General features: G+C 33.9%; 1 protein-coding gene across 1 annotated transcript; it reads right to left on the bottom strand.

The window, feature by feature from the left end:
- Window positions 1-5995: 5995 nt before the first annotated feature.
- LOC145119533 (transcription factor bHLH62-like) lies at window positions 5996-8836 on the bottom strand. The gene is made up of 8 exons (XM_079055199.1): window positions 7715-8836; window positions 7442-7642; window positions 7277-7342; window positions 7117-7185; window positions 6949-7020; window positions 6639-6836; window positions 6456-6537; window positions 5996-6376 (listed from the first exon to the last, which is right to left on the bottom strand). Exons 1-8 carry the CDS (start codon window positions 8552-8554, stop codon window positions 6354-6356), a joined length of 1551 nt encoding a protein of 516 aa, XP_078911325.1. The 5' UTR covers window positions 8555-8836; the 3' UTR covers window positions 5996-6353.
- Between the last annotated feature and the right edge of the window lie 6463 nt (window positions 8837-15299).

Below are 15299 nucleotides of genomic sequence, written 5' to 3'. Positions count from 1 at the left end.
AAGTTTCAAAGTATGTTGTTATTATGAGAAAAGCCGTAGAATTTTCTAGGTTGTATGTGCCCACAAAGTTAGTTATGTGAAATTCTGTAAGTACATTTAAGTAATCTAGAAAACCCATCAATATGATCCTATAGGGTCACACCTTATAGGAAGTTACTACTAATTGATTATTTATTAATGTAATTTAATTATTAATAAATATACTCAACACTTGTATTGGAGAATTATTATTTTATAAAAATAATAGTTTAACAATTAATTGGGAAATTATTATTTCTATGAAATGATAATAAAAGAGAACCAAACTAGTTATATTCATAAGATATATATATATATATATATATATATATATATATATATATATATATATATATATATATATATATATATATATATATATATATATATATATATGTCATGTATATTTAATTGGGCACTTTGAGTAACCTTCTAGTTAGACATGTAACTAGTTAGTTGTATGCTTAAGTGAAAGACACATCTTGGACCCACCTTCCCTCTCTTGAGCCGTAGATACATAAGGGTATGGGGGTTTGAGTGTTTGACTTTCCCTTTCACCCATGCTATGTAAGAAGGCATGCTTTTTGCATTTAAAGATGGTATGGTCCCTCTTACATCTAAGGAAGTATATAAGGGAGAGTAAGAGGCAAAAAACTAGTTATCTTTTCTACTTTTTTCTCATCCTTCTTGGCTTCCAAATCCAAGAGCTTAGTGCTCCTCCCATCTCCTATTTGTCATGCAATTTGGTGTAAGATTAAAGGCTTATAAGTTGCTTCTCCTTAAGACTTATTTGGTATATATCTTAAGACTTAATAACAACGTAATACAAGTGAAGACTAGCATGTTTTAGTGGTTAATCTGTAACACTCATAAAATCATGATAAATTTAAACTTTTTAAAGCCAACCAAATTCACAAATTGTTTACAAACATAGTTTTCAAAATCATTTCAACATCAGAGTTCCCAAAATCATAAGTCCAAAACATGAGGATGTGTACGGTCACGCCTTTGCCTTCCCGCGATCCTCTGAACTACCTGGAACATAACCCAAAACTGTAAGCCAACGCTTAGTGAGTTTCCCCTAAAATACCAACACATAACATTAGCATAATACAGACAACATGCATACAGAGCCTTCAACCTGACTTGAACGTCACACCAGCCTACAGTCTATTTGGTACGCTCACAGAACCTTCAACATGACTGGTATTCCTCACCGGGCCTTCAGCCTATCTGGAACGTTCTTTGGGCCTTCGACTTGACTGGTACGCCTCTCGGGCCCGCAGTCTATCCGGGACGCCCTGGGTCTCTTGGCCTTCAGTCTACACTGGTACGCCTCAACCCAACCACACATAAACCATGTCGACATATACATAACAGACAAGCATACATATAAATAGCCAATAAATAATCAGACAGATCTTACAGATTACTAAGCATAGCATCATCCTATCTACCAGGATACAGATCTAATAGATCGTTACAGCATACCAACATGTGATAAACCAAGATAACAATTCATTGGGCCAGCCATGGTGCCTTTGACCCAAAATTATAGTGAGGAAAACTCACATCGCAGACTGGACAAAAGTTGATGAGGTCTCGACTCCGAATCTCAGCTACAATCGACTCTTATTCCAACCAAATGACCCAAATCTTAATCAAATTCCCGAAATACCCAAAATACCCTTAAGGTCAAACTTGGTCAGAGTCAACTGGTCAAACCAACTAAGTCAACCGAGTCAACCCAACCGAGTAAACACAACCGGATTGACCCAGTGCGAGTACGCAGGGCATACTCCAAAGGTACGCTGAGCGTACTCCAAACCCTCGCAGTTGACCACCATCAGGGTGGTTAACCTCGTACGCAGGGCATGTAAGTGCTTAATGGCTTAAGCACTTATGTCAATATTTCAGATCCAAGGCTCAAATATACTCTAGAGTCATAAAGTTTCCAACTTTATGACTTTACATGCCCATTAAGTGCTTAACTCAAGCTCTTAATCCATTAAGACCTTCTACAAGATGCATGGAGCAAAACTGACCATTGGGACTTCATTTTTATGACTTAGGACCCCTCCTAGGGTCTGAAAGGACAACTCAAATTTTCAAGAACATGCCATGCTCAAGATAAGACATTTGAGACCAAAAAGCATCACAAAAACACTAATTTCTAAATCTACATGATTGAAAGACAAAGTTTCAAGCTTTATACCTTTGAAGGGTTGCAAATGAAGAATAAATCCCAGATCTAAAGTGCTTCACTCTTCAAAGATGAGCTTGGCTTCCTTCCTTCTTCTAAGCACACAAATACACACTTTTAGGCTAGAAATGGCTTCTCAAGGTGAACTAGGGCTTCAAACACGAACGAGAGGGTGGAAGCTGATAAGGTGAAGAGAAATGAGGCCATAAGGATGCTTAAATACCAGCCAAACCCTAAAAATTAGGGTTTCCTCATTTAGCAAGTGGGCCCAACGTACACTGATGTACGCCCAGCATACTAGGGCGCGCCCTAGTACGCTCAGCGTACACCACGTATGCATGGCGTACTCCGAAGCCCTTAATTTACAACAATGCCCTTAAGGCCCTTTTGCATACATCTCTTGAACTTTGGGACCAAAAGAAATCTAAATAAATTAAAGGGGGTTAAATTTAGAAGTACCTCACATCGGGATGTTACAAAATCCTTGCTTGGTGGATACATTATGTACAACTTCTTCTTTAGAGCTTCATATCATCTTCATCTACTTTTAATATCCTATGAGAATCAAAGTCTTCAAAGGTTGTAACACTTTCCTTTCTATGGTTAATTTAATCTTTCCATGATTGCAAAATGTTCATTGGTGTGTTATAATGGTTTTAAGTTTATCTTAATTATAAAGCTTTCATTGCCGTTTTTAGGAAAATGGTTTTGATTAAACCCAACAGAGCTTTGGAAATTAGAATTTGACATTGCACGCCTCATGTTACTTAATCTCTCTCTTGCTTCGTCAGTTCCTCTTAGGCTCCTAATTAGCAGTGGGCCATTGAACCAATGCACTAGGCTAAAAAATAACGGGTTAACTCAACATAACAAGTATAAAATGTGGCCCTTTGGCATTTGGGGGACCATGGCGGTCGCCTAGCTTGCTCTGGCCCATCGGCCGACCCTAATTAGAGTAATGTGCATTAGACATGTAAATCGGACCGGAACCAAAAAACTGACAACTGAATAAGCAATAAAGTAAGAACCGTAAACCGGACTAAATACCACTAATCGGTTTCTGTTCGGTTCAATTCTAATATGAAATATGTTATCTAAGAAGGTGTTTTGAATCGAAACCAACCCTAAACGGAATGGGACCAAAAACTAATCGTAAACTAAGAACAGAGAATCCGACTAAATACCACTAACAGGTTCTGATTCGGTTCCAATTTCAATTCAATTTTTTGGTAAAAAGGCAAGTCGCTTATGTGAATGCCATATTTTTCTTATGGAATGTCTCATGAATTTTTTCTACACATACAAGCAAATACATGAGGACAAAATAAAGTCAAGAAAAAGAGTGTCGAGTTTCTTGTTTTTTTAAAATGGTTTTTAATTTATTAAAATAAAAATTGTTTCATAAATAAGAATAATTTTTCAAAATGGTATTAGTTTTGTAAAATATTATGCCTTTTTACGGGATTGGTTAGAAAAATATTTTCGCAAAAATCCTTATTCAAAATAATTAAATATTTTGTTACTGTTGAGAAACAGATAGTGCTTTTTTGATAGAACATATTCTATTTTATATTGTTGCGATTATCTTTTTTCCTATATAAGCGAACTTTAATTCATAAAAAGGAAGATCAAAATCGAATGACATGTTTGGCAATCCTTACTATTTGCACCAAATTATCATCTTCTAAAAGAATGTAAAGTCAATGTCAATGTTCAAGAAAGTTGGCTCAACCACTATTTGGTGTATAATAACTCAAAGAGGGACCAACCCCAATATCACTATTCCCCTAGAACCCTTATCCCTAATTACATTCCCTTGTACCATACTTCAACATTGCCTCATCAAACAAAGTAAATAGCCAAAACAAAAGAATATAAGGAGTGAATAGTGTAACCTCTTCCAATTATCAATTCCAAAGACATAATGTTTTGATAATCTATCATACAATGAAAGTTATACCTAATTCTAAAATATTTATATTCGATGAAAAAAAAAAACCATATATGTTTTCATATTTGTCAAACCTTGTGTGAAAGTGAAAGGGAAAATGATTGGGTTGATTTGTAATAGTTGGTGTTAACAATCATCATGAATTGCCATAAATTGCCTTAGAATGTACTTTACACTTACAGTAGTGCTAGCAACTTTTAGGTACAAGTTCTAAACCTCCTTGATAGTACATGTTTATCTTCATTTATTTCTCGTAAATTTAATGACACGTTGGCATTGTCCGATAAACTTGCATGTCGGGTTGAAGCTTTTTTTAATATGTCAAAGATATGGAATATTATAATCGATGTACAAATGAGACAAATGAATTAGAAAATTAAACAACACATTTTGTTATGACTGATGACAATCAAATAGAAAATACAGTCGAAACTAGAGGCATGTAACAAGTTAGGATAGGATAAGTCACTTACAGTAGTGCAGAACGAAAGTAAGAACAAAGACCTGTTCAAAAATAAAAGAAAGATGTTTTTATTAATTTCAAGATACCTCTAAGTATTACTTTCGACATCTTTTATAAAAGGTTTCTAAACGTGGCAGATACTGACAAATTTTTATAAATTAAATTTTACACAAATTTATTGAAATTGAAAGGCTAATCAATAACTTACTACAATAAATTGGAAAAATAGCAAAATTAGGGAAAACAAAATTTGAGTGTCTAACCTCTAAACAATTGTGTTTGGGACTCTCAATGGGCAAATCGTATTTTTAACTTTTAAGTTAGCATTTATTCCGTTTATTTGTTATTCTCTCACTTGTCCTTAAATATGTTGTAAGATCTTCCATATGCCCCATATCAGTCGACACTATTTTGTAATTCGAAGAAATCTACAAAAACTAAAAAATATGAGTTCCTGTAAAATAAATGAAATATACTATACAATCAATCACCAAATCCAAATTGATACCGAACACATTGTACAATACAACTCATATTGGACAAATTCTATCTTGTTTGTATACATCACCCATCATTCTTAATCAAGACTAGATGGACTTAAGTGTTTAGTGTCCCCACCAGAAATGACTAATTTACAATCAAACAACAAAGAAAATATAAACATGTAATCTTGCCACAATTTATGCAATCGAGATTTTCAAATATTTGAAAGACCTCAATTTGAACAATTGGAATCTTGTAGACCTATTTTTTTTTTTCTAAAACATATTCTCAATTATATTTATAATTGCATAATACCCAAATGTAGAATTCAAATGCTAGGTTTCTAGCTTAATACATAAAGCTATATCGTGATGATTTTAAAGGTAACATCTTTGCTATGGTTATGTGTTTCTTGAAAATGATTTTTTTAATTGATTATGATATTTATACAAGTTAATTCTCTTAATAATTAAAAATATATATATTTCTCTTTCTTTCCCCTTTTTCTGGTTTGACCCAGAAAAGTTGAAGCAATGATCATAATGCAAAGTTGTGAGTGTATGTGTAAAATCTTTAAATAAATCTTTGATAAAACCTAAAAGTTCCTTGAAAATACTATAAACCTAAGAAACATGGTGCTTTTTGTCCATCTAATTTGTTATCGATAACGTGTTGCCTTTTTTTTCTATTCATTTTTACTGTTACACTTGTCGCACATTGTGTGATGGAAATTTAATAATTATTTGAATTTTAAAATGAAAAGATGAAGTAAAAGGTTGTGAGATAGAAAAAAGGCGAAATAACGTTTATTTCATGGTTTATAGGAATATAAACGTAGCAAACTAACAATTAAAAGCAATAAAACATAATTCGGAAATGAATCATAAAAATTAATGATTAATTATATCAAAATAGTAAGAAAAATATGAAAAAAAAGGTTGAAGGAAAAGCTCTTTCTTTCTCTCATCAACCCATACAATATTCTCCCTACCATGTTACAACATCTTACTAGTTGCATCACCTCACACCCACCTTCCACCGCCACCACCACCACCATCTGCCGCCACCACCACAGCCGCATACTCTGAATTAGTCTAGAATTATACACTCAATTTCATGAAGAAACCATCAATTTGTCTTTCTTCCACTTTCTCTATACAGAATTACAGATGCCTCTCTTAATCGGGGCCTCATTAACAATCCCATTTTATGTCAAGAATATTTTATCAATATCATCATAGCTCAACTTTCATTTGACCTGAAAAATGTTCATATATAAGATAATTTGACTTTTTAACTCACAATAAGTCAAACTTTATAACAAAAAGTCAACTCACCATGAAAGCTTTGTGGCTGATCCTGGCCTCCTAATGCCATCTTTACAACACTTTGAAGGTCATTTTCCCAGAATGCTGAAGCCTAAATTTTTTCCATTCATAAGTTTTTCCATTAATACCTTACTTTTTTTTACAAATCTTGGAATATTTCTATAAAAAAGATTGATTCTTTTTAGTTTTTACCTCGAAACCATCAATGTGAGAAGGCTTCATGATCGAGCTGCGATGCATTGCTGCCATTAAAGGGTTCATAGAAAATTGATTATCGGGTCCATCAAGAACTATTCCAGCATTTTGAGAGTGAAATCCATAAGGGAATTGCTGCGTTGAAGCATCAAATGGGGTCATGTTGGTTGGCAGAGGCACCCGACTACGGAACATCTGAAATTTGCACATAAAATTAATCCCAAATTTGTCATTATTCAATTCAAAATCATGTAAAAACCCTTTTAATTTGTGAAAGAATCGATAAAAACAGTTGAAAAAAGCTTACGTCTTTGGATAAAAGTGCTTCCATGCTAACATCCATCCGAGGATTAACAGTTGCTAATTTCATCGACAAGAACTACAGCCAAAGAGAACTCAATTTAGTTAAAAAAAGAAATCAACATATTTGGGTATTTTTACGAAAAAGTTTAGTATTAGATTAATCTTTAATTACCTCAACTTGTCTCTGTAACGACTGTACGTAGTTTATAATCTCATCAAGCATCACAGCTTTTCCTGTGACCTATAAAATAAAAAACCCATCTTAAATTACATTCAAGAAGTGAAGAAAAATGATAAAAACTGAAGCTTTTTGAGCAATTTTTTAAGTTTACCTTGTTACAACCAGGAACAAGATCTTGAAGGAATTTCATCCTCTCACTAATTTTCTCTCTTCTGACCTGAATTTGTCAAAAAAAAAGAAAGAAATGTGAGATGGGTTTTGTGAATTGTGATTATATTTTTAATTATTTCACTAATAGTGGTAATTATTAGCGTACTCTTTCTGCGAGACTATGGCTATCAGTAGCTTGACCCCTTCTGGCTCTAACATGAATGTAGTCCTTTGGTGGTTCTGGTGGCTTTACATTTACATTTTCATTTGTTTTTTCTTTTTCTTTTTCTTTTTCTTTTTCCTTTTCTTCTTCATCTGACTTGCTTCTTTTTGCATCTGATTCCGCTTTTTCTGCTTCTGCCACAACCTGCAAAAACAAAATATCTTTAGAAGTCTGTAAACAAAGAACAAAAGGAATTGATGAAATGACTTAACTAACCTTGTCATCTTTAACAGGGAGAGTAGTAGTACTAGATTGGGTTTCTTTCCCTTTTCCCTTTCTCTTTCTTCCATTAGTACTTGTACTCTGCCCTTTCATTACTGTTTCGGTTTCAGTTTCCCCACCTAGGATTTGTTCAGAAACCGATGATTCCTCCCTCGAATCACCTATTTCTGTGTTATCTTGAGTTGAAAACATTGATAGTCTGCTGAATTTTTTGTTTTCTTCTGGGATTCCAGCGAATTGTGATCTTGACAGCCTTCCTGATTCCATTACATGAGGGAATTCGTTTTCTTTTAGCGCAAAGCTCCTCCCACCGAAAGAAGAGAATCTTGCTGCTCTTTCAACAAATCCAGGATCTGTAGGGAATGGAGCAGGTGGTAATTGGCGATTCCCGAGAACTGGTAAACTCCCGTGAATTTGATGATCTGTTATTGAGAGATTAAGCTTTGGTGGTGAATTTAAAGGAGTGTTATAGGACGAATTGTTGGTGCTGTTGTTTCCATTAATGCGGGATTGAGGTGAAATCTCCCCGGAATTGCATATACTTCCTAGCCTACCAATCAATTCCCTTAGAACAATGCTCTCACCGCCATTACCACCGCCTGGAATTGGGATTCCGGGGTGGGAATTGGCCGGAGAAGAGACAATTGAACTCAAAGCAGACTCAAAGATATCTCTCTGGTCCATTGAATTCTCGCAATTGGGGTTAAAGAAGCAGTTGGGAAGCTGCTCTGAGCTACAATTCAGCTCACTTCCTTGAATTCCAATTCCAAAAATGGAATTCCAGGCTTGGGGGATTCCATTCCCTTCATTGGTGAAAAACTTCTCCTTTTCCATAATTGAACTGGACTTCCAAATGGGGTTATACTTTCTTGGCAAATCTTCAAACGGGTGTCTGGTTTTGAAGAATTAAGTAAGAAAGATTGAAACTTGAGGGTGGAACTGATAGTCTTTTTGGTTCTTGGAATTCACTCAAGTATGTGAAAGATAAAGGGGTCGTGTGTGTGAGAGAGAGAGGGAGAGTGTGTGTAGGTATGAGAGAGAGAGAGAGAGAGAGAGAGAGAGAGAGAGATTGGTAATAGGGGAAAGGAAAGTGAAGAGGAAGCAATGAAAAAACAAACATTAAAAAAGAGGAATGTTCATTTGACTTTGCATTTCTTAGATGTAAGTTAATTTATATAATTTGGTTTTAAGTTATGATAAAACTTTATTTACAATAATTGTATTGTACAAAGAAGTGATCAAAACTTATGATTTGTCATTTACTCATTTATGTTATACCAATATTTTTTTTGTTGAACTAATAATAAAAAACATTGCATAAGATTTAGGGCATGATTGGCAAAAAGTAGTTGTTAGCCGGTAGCGGGTAGCTTTTAGCATGTAGCAGGTAGCTGTTAGCGGGAAGCTGTAGCTTTTATTTGTTATATGAATGTTTGGCAAAAATAGCTGGAAGTTTTTGAAATATATAAAATTACATAAAAGGACAATTGATTAAAAATAAATAAATATATAAATATATTTTTAAGGGTAATTATGGAAATTGATTTCAAAAGCTCAGGAGCGTTTTGTTAAACGCTACATGAAGTAGCTTTTAGAATCAGAGCGTTTTGTTAAAACTAAAAGCTAAACGTTCGTACTGTCAAACGAAGCTTTTTGTTTAAACTAGAGCTTTTTATCAAAAACTAAAAGCTAGAAGCTCCCAAATGTTTTGAAAAGCTTCGTGTCAAACACGCCCTTAATCTTGTTGAGACGCGTTATTTTTGGAATCATCTAGCAAAATTTCTTTTATGATTTTTGATAGTGCTAAGTGCTAACGATACATCAAATGTGTCACAAGTCATAAGTCATAAGCAATTTGATCGAGAGATGACCTTGTGGTGTGCGGATCATTTCGAGAGAGAGAGAGAAATTTATTATTTGCAATTATATTTATGTATTATTTAACTATTGTTGTGTTAAGTTTAATTATGGTGTTTTAATTGTTAATAGTGACATTTTTGTCTTGTGGGGTCAGGAAATATCATAATTTCATTCTTCAAGATTTTAATTAGTTGTATCGAGATATGGTCGTAATTTCAACAAAGGTTTTTTGCTTTGTCAAAATGTAAGTTATTCAGATTTTCCATGCATGACGGACATGTAATATCCTAAATTAGTTAACCTGGAGATTTCAAGCAATACAATTTCTTACTTGGTCATCCAAGCTAAAAGAAAAAAGATGTAGAGGCACCAGCCATATAAGAAAAATTAAGATAATACTCCACATAACTACCAAAGTAAAGAAAAATGATGTTTTTTCTTTACACATTTTACCTTGAATCGCATTTTTTTTTCTTTAATAAGACCCTTTAATAACTATAAAAGTTATAACTATTTCAATTAATAAGCTAATAAAACCCCATAGATCAAAAACTTACTATAAATGGTAAATCGTATCATCTGAGTAGCGTACACCAATCTGTCTTAAAGTCTATGTGGGAGATCAATCACAAAACTCTAACAATATTTTTGGGGTGACGGGGTTTGAACACATGACCTCATATGTGGAATTTCAATCCTCAGTCAATAGGCTCCCACCTTGGGGGCTAAAAAATTACTATAGGTTTGGTGTTATTTTTATCTCTCTCAACACCTAGTTGATAATTAGGTTTTATCAGGAGATAACATTGTCGAAGTTCATCACAAACTATCTGAAATTTTAGTTTTGCAATTTCTTGACATCGTTTGTTGTCATTATTTTATTTGTGCTTGTTGATTTTTATGATCCAGGTTAGGCAGTATTCTTCTTTCTAGTGGAACTTATTATTGTTGATTTGGTGTTATAGAGAACAACAGTTCTAATAACCATAGGGATGGGTGGATTAAGGAAGGCAGTGATCATGATGTTAAGGGGAAAGGGAGTGATGTTTTGGAGAGATATTGGTGTGTACATCATAATTTATGGTGAAGGAAATATTAGCTTAACATAGATGGAATTCCTTTATATGCTTAGCACACATCATTATTCTTGGTGGTAGCTAGTATGTGAGGGATGTCTTATTTATGGAACCTTTCTATCTGAGTAATTTTCTAGTAAAGAGTGTGTTCATAGACTACATGCATGGAAAATATCACGGTTTCTAAAAATATGGTTATGGATAATACAATACTTACCACAAAAGTGAGAGAGATTGGTGGGTGGCTCCATTAATCAAGAGGATGATTCCAATTCCTTCATGGAATCAGAAAGTAAATTAGGTAAAGAAGAAGATGAACTTAAGAATAATGGAAAAGAGTCTAAGACACATATCATTTGAATTCAATTAGAAAAAAGATAAAAACCATAAGAAATTTCACATACAACTTCATATGGTAATTTTTTATTCTCATGGAAAAGATGTGGATTTGGAAGAGAGCTGGATGGATGTTGTGCATCGTTTTTTCAAGGAGTAGGAAGTCAATTGTGATGTTGTCGTGGTCAAGAATCATGACTCTATCATGACCGTTGGTGGAACTAATGTTGTAGTCTTTTGCTGCATTGTTTTTGGTTTACCTGATGACTTGACAATATGCTTAGAAGGTGGTTTGACTAACTTAGAAATAAACTCGAAGTCATGTTTGGTAGGTGAGTTGAATGTCATGGTGTCACTCAAATAAAAACAGAGATTTACATTGTTTGTCAGTAACACCATATTGAAGGAAGATGGTGCTAAAAAGCACCAATGTGGAGATGAAAATTTTCATTCTTCGATAATGGGTAAGATAAAGTTTGGGAAATTTTGCTTGGTTTGAATAGAACTCGAAAAAATCCATTGGAAGAGTTGAGACCAAATTTATCAAACTTTGCAAGAAATAGAGAGTTTTGAGGGATCTATTGTTGGAAAGAGTGTCCAATGTCATTAGTTATTGGTAATATTTCTAATAATAGCAGGGTCCTTGTGGGTTGCCCTCAAGACCCAAATTAAGTAGAATAAATAAAGGAGAGATTAGTTTGTTAATTATTATAGTTAATAATTAAGTAGAAACCAATTGGAAAATATTTTGGGAATTAATTAACAGCTTATTTAAATAAAGGGTTGAGTATTCATTAATCGATAGTTAGTTAATCAGGAATGTTCTAGAACCCTTATAGAATTAGGGTTGGATGAAAATCACTTCATCCCACATGGGAAAGGAGTGAATTTCTTTCTATGCCTTGTATCCCACATGGGAATGAGTACTAAACATAGGAAGGGATCCAAGGCTATAAATAGAGCCTTAGGGATTTCATTCTTCCTTGCACCTTGTCTTGAAGTTTCACCAATCCTTCTTCCCCCCCCCCCCATAGGGACGATTTGTAACCCTCTTAGGGTTTGGGAAATTAACCATTCTCCTAGTTATTTTTATTCCACTCTTTGGTGTCATTGGGTGTGATACCATTAAAGGGATTATGGTTTGGGTCCTTTCATCCAAGCAACTGCGAGGAGGACAAGATCATGATCTCAAGCATGGAGATCAAGGGCTACATAAGAGGTATGTTTTTTCCTTCTTTATGTTTTTATGTTTAATAGGGTAGCCGTAATTAGTATGAAGCCATAGATCCTAGGTTGCATGTACACTTAGGTATATCATAGTTTGATTTTTTCGCTACATAGTTTAAGTGTATGATGCATAGAAAACACAACAATGGTATCAGAGCCATTGATTCATAATTAGTAGCACCCTTAAACCATATTTTCTATAAATGCTTCTTTGAAATTGAAAAGAAGAAGAAAAATTCGAAACCCAGAAACCTGTGTCGCAGCTCACGACGTGACGACATTATGGTCAAGACGTGAGCCACCCAGATTAGGGTTTCTCTTTTTATTTTATTTCAGACTTAAAGATTATTTTTAATATATATAATTACCAAATAAAAAATTGCGTCTTCGTAATTAATTAAAATTAATAATAGACAACTAATCTAATGAGCTTTAAATATACCCCTTTTATATATATTAGAATTGTATCTACTATATGTATAAGAAAGTTACAACATGCACCCTCACATGTTTTAAATATTGATATTGTCAATCTTACCATGTAAGGGTTTAAGGAGATCTCTATGAGTCCTAATGAGGTCGGTCTTTAATATGCTTCGCGCTTACGACCCTCATTGCCCTATTGCATTTTGAGAATGGAGTACCGAAAGGGTTTGATAGTGATAATGGTCAATATAAAACTATTATCTATACAAATATAAAAAAAAATCCTGTTTTATTAATAGAATGTGAATCTTATGTTATTCGTGAAAATTTCACATTTTCTTTATATTCTTTTGATGGAGCTCGTGTGGTTAACCGCCACTTCAATCTAGAGTATAGTTGAGAATGATATGGAACTCGCGAATCTCAATCGTAACTTGAGCTGGGGACCATGCGATTTTGCATGGTTAATTCACAATCTGTCTAATGTGAATCTTATGTTATCCATAAACGTTGCACATTATCTTTATAACTTGTTGATGGAGCTCGTGTAGTTAACCGGCACGTCAATTTAAGAGTATAAGTAGAGAATGATGTGGAACTCGCGAATCTCAAATGTAACTTGAGCCGAGGACCATGCAATTTTGTATGGATAATTCACCATCTGTTTAGTGATTAGCAATGACCCCGTCTTTTGAATGTGAGATAAACATAATCTGAGATCTGAAGGGTTTTAGTATACTACAACATCCTATGGTGCACATTAGGGGTGAGCATAGTGCGGTATGGTGCGGTTTTAGCCTAAAACCGCAACTCATGCCGCTAGGTGCGGTTTTTCTTTATGTAAAACTGCTAGGTGCGGTTTTATTGCGGTACGGTTTTTGCGGTTTTATTTGCGGTTGCGGTTTGTAATGGTGCGGTTTCGGTTTTAAACCGAAAATTACTATAATGGCCCAAAACTAGGAAAATTCAAATGTCTAAAATAAGTAAATAACCATATTCATTTAGCATCTTATAAGCCAATAATATCATTTACTAATAAACGATGGCAGTAGGCCAATAGCCATTTAAATGGCACAAATTGCAACAAGTCAAAGTAGAAATTACAAGTTTAAACAAGTCAACAACATTAGCCACTAGATTGACTAAAATTCGATAAACTTGAAACAGATTAAAGAACAAATATAAAGTTTTTTCAGTTTTTCACTTTCCAACTATCGATCAGACAATAGACATCTGTTGCCAAATTCCACCCACAACTTCCACAACTTTGCCAAAATCCATCATTTTCCACTAGTGTTTCCTAGAAGAAAAAAAAGCAGAATATATATATATATATATATATATATATATATATATATATATATATATATATATATATATATATATATATATATATATATATATATATTAGTATATTTGAAATATGAACATACATTTTAGCAATGCCTAGTCTACCCTTCTCTTGGCTAAAGGAATGCTTAGCCAAAGACCCACCTCCCTCTGTCTCTTTGGGCTTGAAGTTTAAGGTTGACTGATTTTTTGAATCATTTTTTTCCTTTTTATAAAGGGGTGATCTTACACAAGAATTTCTTAGATGACTCAGTAACCCGGAGGTACCATTATCTGTAGTTCCACAAGCTAAAACCTTTTTACAATATTTGCATTTTGACTTTTTAGCACCTTTCTTGTATGGAAAATGTTGTCAAACAACCGACTTCAACTTTGGCTTATTTTCTTCTACAGGGACTTCAACTTCATCATTTTGATCACCTACATCTATTACACCTTCATTTGTAGCCATTCTAAAACAACAAACATACACTGTAATTAGCAGTGGCGAATCAAGAATTTAAAATCAATGGTGTCCGACTTAGATAAGACCAGAAAATAAACGGATAAAATTGGTTATCGGGTAGTACCATCTAAGAAAAATATTTTATTAAACTTAACAACAAAAATCAAACATATTTTAAAAACCTTTAACATTATACCTAAAAATAAAATTAATCATCACAATCGATCTTACAATCACCAATCCATATTAATTACTAACCAAATTACAAGCAAATAATGCCACGTACAAGATAACATATAACCTAAATAAATTATGAAATCAAAATAATATACAGAAAATGTTTAAAACAAAAAAGAAAAGAAACATGAGAGTAACTTATGATTTCCGATTTGTATGTCTGTATTAACCCATCACCTATTGTTTTCCTTTTCAAACTAGTGTCATAGTAATTTCTAGATAGCATACATAGACTGTGACCTGCTTCCTATAATCATATGCATTGCAATTTCTAATTTAATAAGAGAGAGAAATAAAGTTAAATTGAGACGGTGATACTTAAAGATAAAACCAAAGAATGTAGAGAAGTAAGATACATCGGCAACAAATGAAAACAGGTCGCTGGTGAGCAAGTCATTGGATTCAAGTTCGACTAAATGTGATCATGCGAACAGATTCAGAATAGTTGTGCATCGAGTCAGCAAAAAAATTAATCTTACCTAGATTCAGAGTGTCTGTTAGATACGTCGGATATCGAGGTGCAGGTCGCTGGTGAGCAAGTCGTTGGATTCAAAGTGCAGGTCGCTAGCTCGCTGTCTAGTATTGCTGGTGCGAACGAAGCTATGAGGGGTCGACAACTCGA

The sequence above is a fragment of the Lactuca virosa genome, chromosome 6 (assembly GCF_052849685.1).
Source record: "Lactuca virosa cultivar CGN04683 chromosome 6, Lactuca_virosa_CGN04683_v6, whole genome shotgun sequence".
Taxonomy (NCBI): Eukaryota; Viridiplantae; Streptophyta; class Magnoliopsida; order Asterales; family Asteraceae; genus Lactuca; species Lactuca virosa.
Note: the sequence above shows the minus strand (reverse complement) of the source record. Positions and strands in the feature narration are given on the sequence as shown.

Bases quoted from the DNA above. Each gene is read 5' to 3' on its own strand.
- LOC145119533 (XM_079055199.1), bottom strand. From the start codon at position 8,554: ATGGAAAAGGAGAAGTTTTTCACCAATGAAGGGAATGGAATCCCCCAA. The intron at 7,186-7,276 runs GTAAACTTAAAA...TTTATTTTATAG, and splicing joins TTGTTCCTGGTTGTAACAAG to GTCACAGGAAAAGCTGTGAT. The intron at 6,377-6,455 runs GTGAGTTGACTT...AACATTTTTCAG, and splicing joins TCAGCCACAAAGCTTTCATG to GTCAAATGAAAGTTGAGCTA.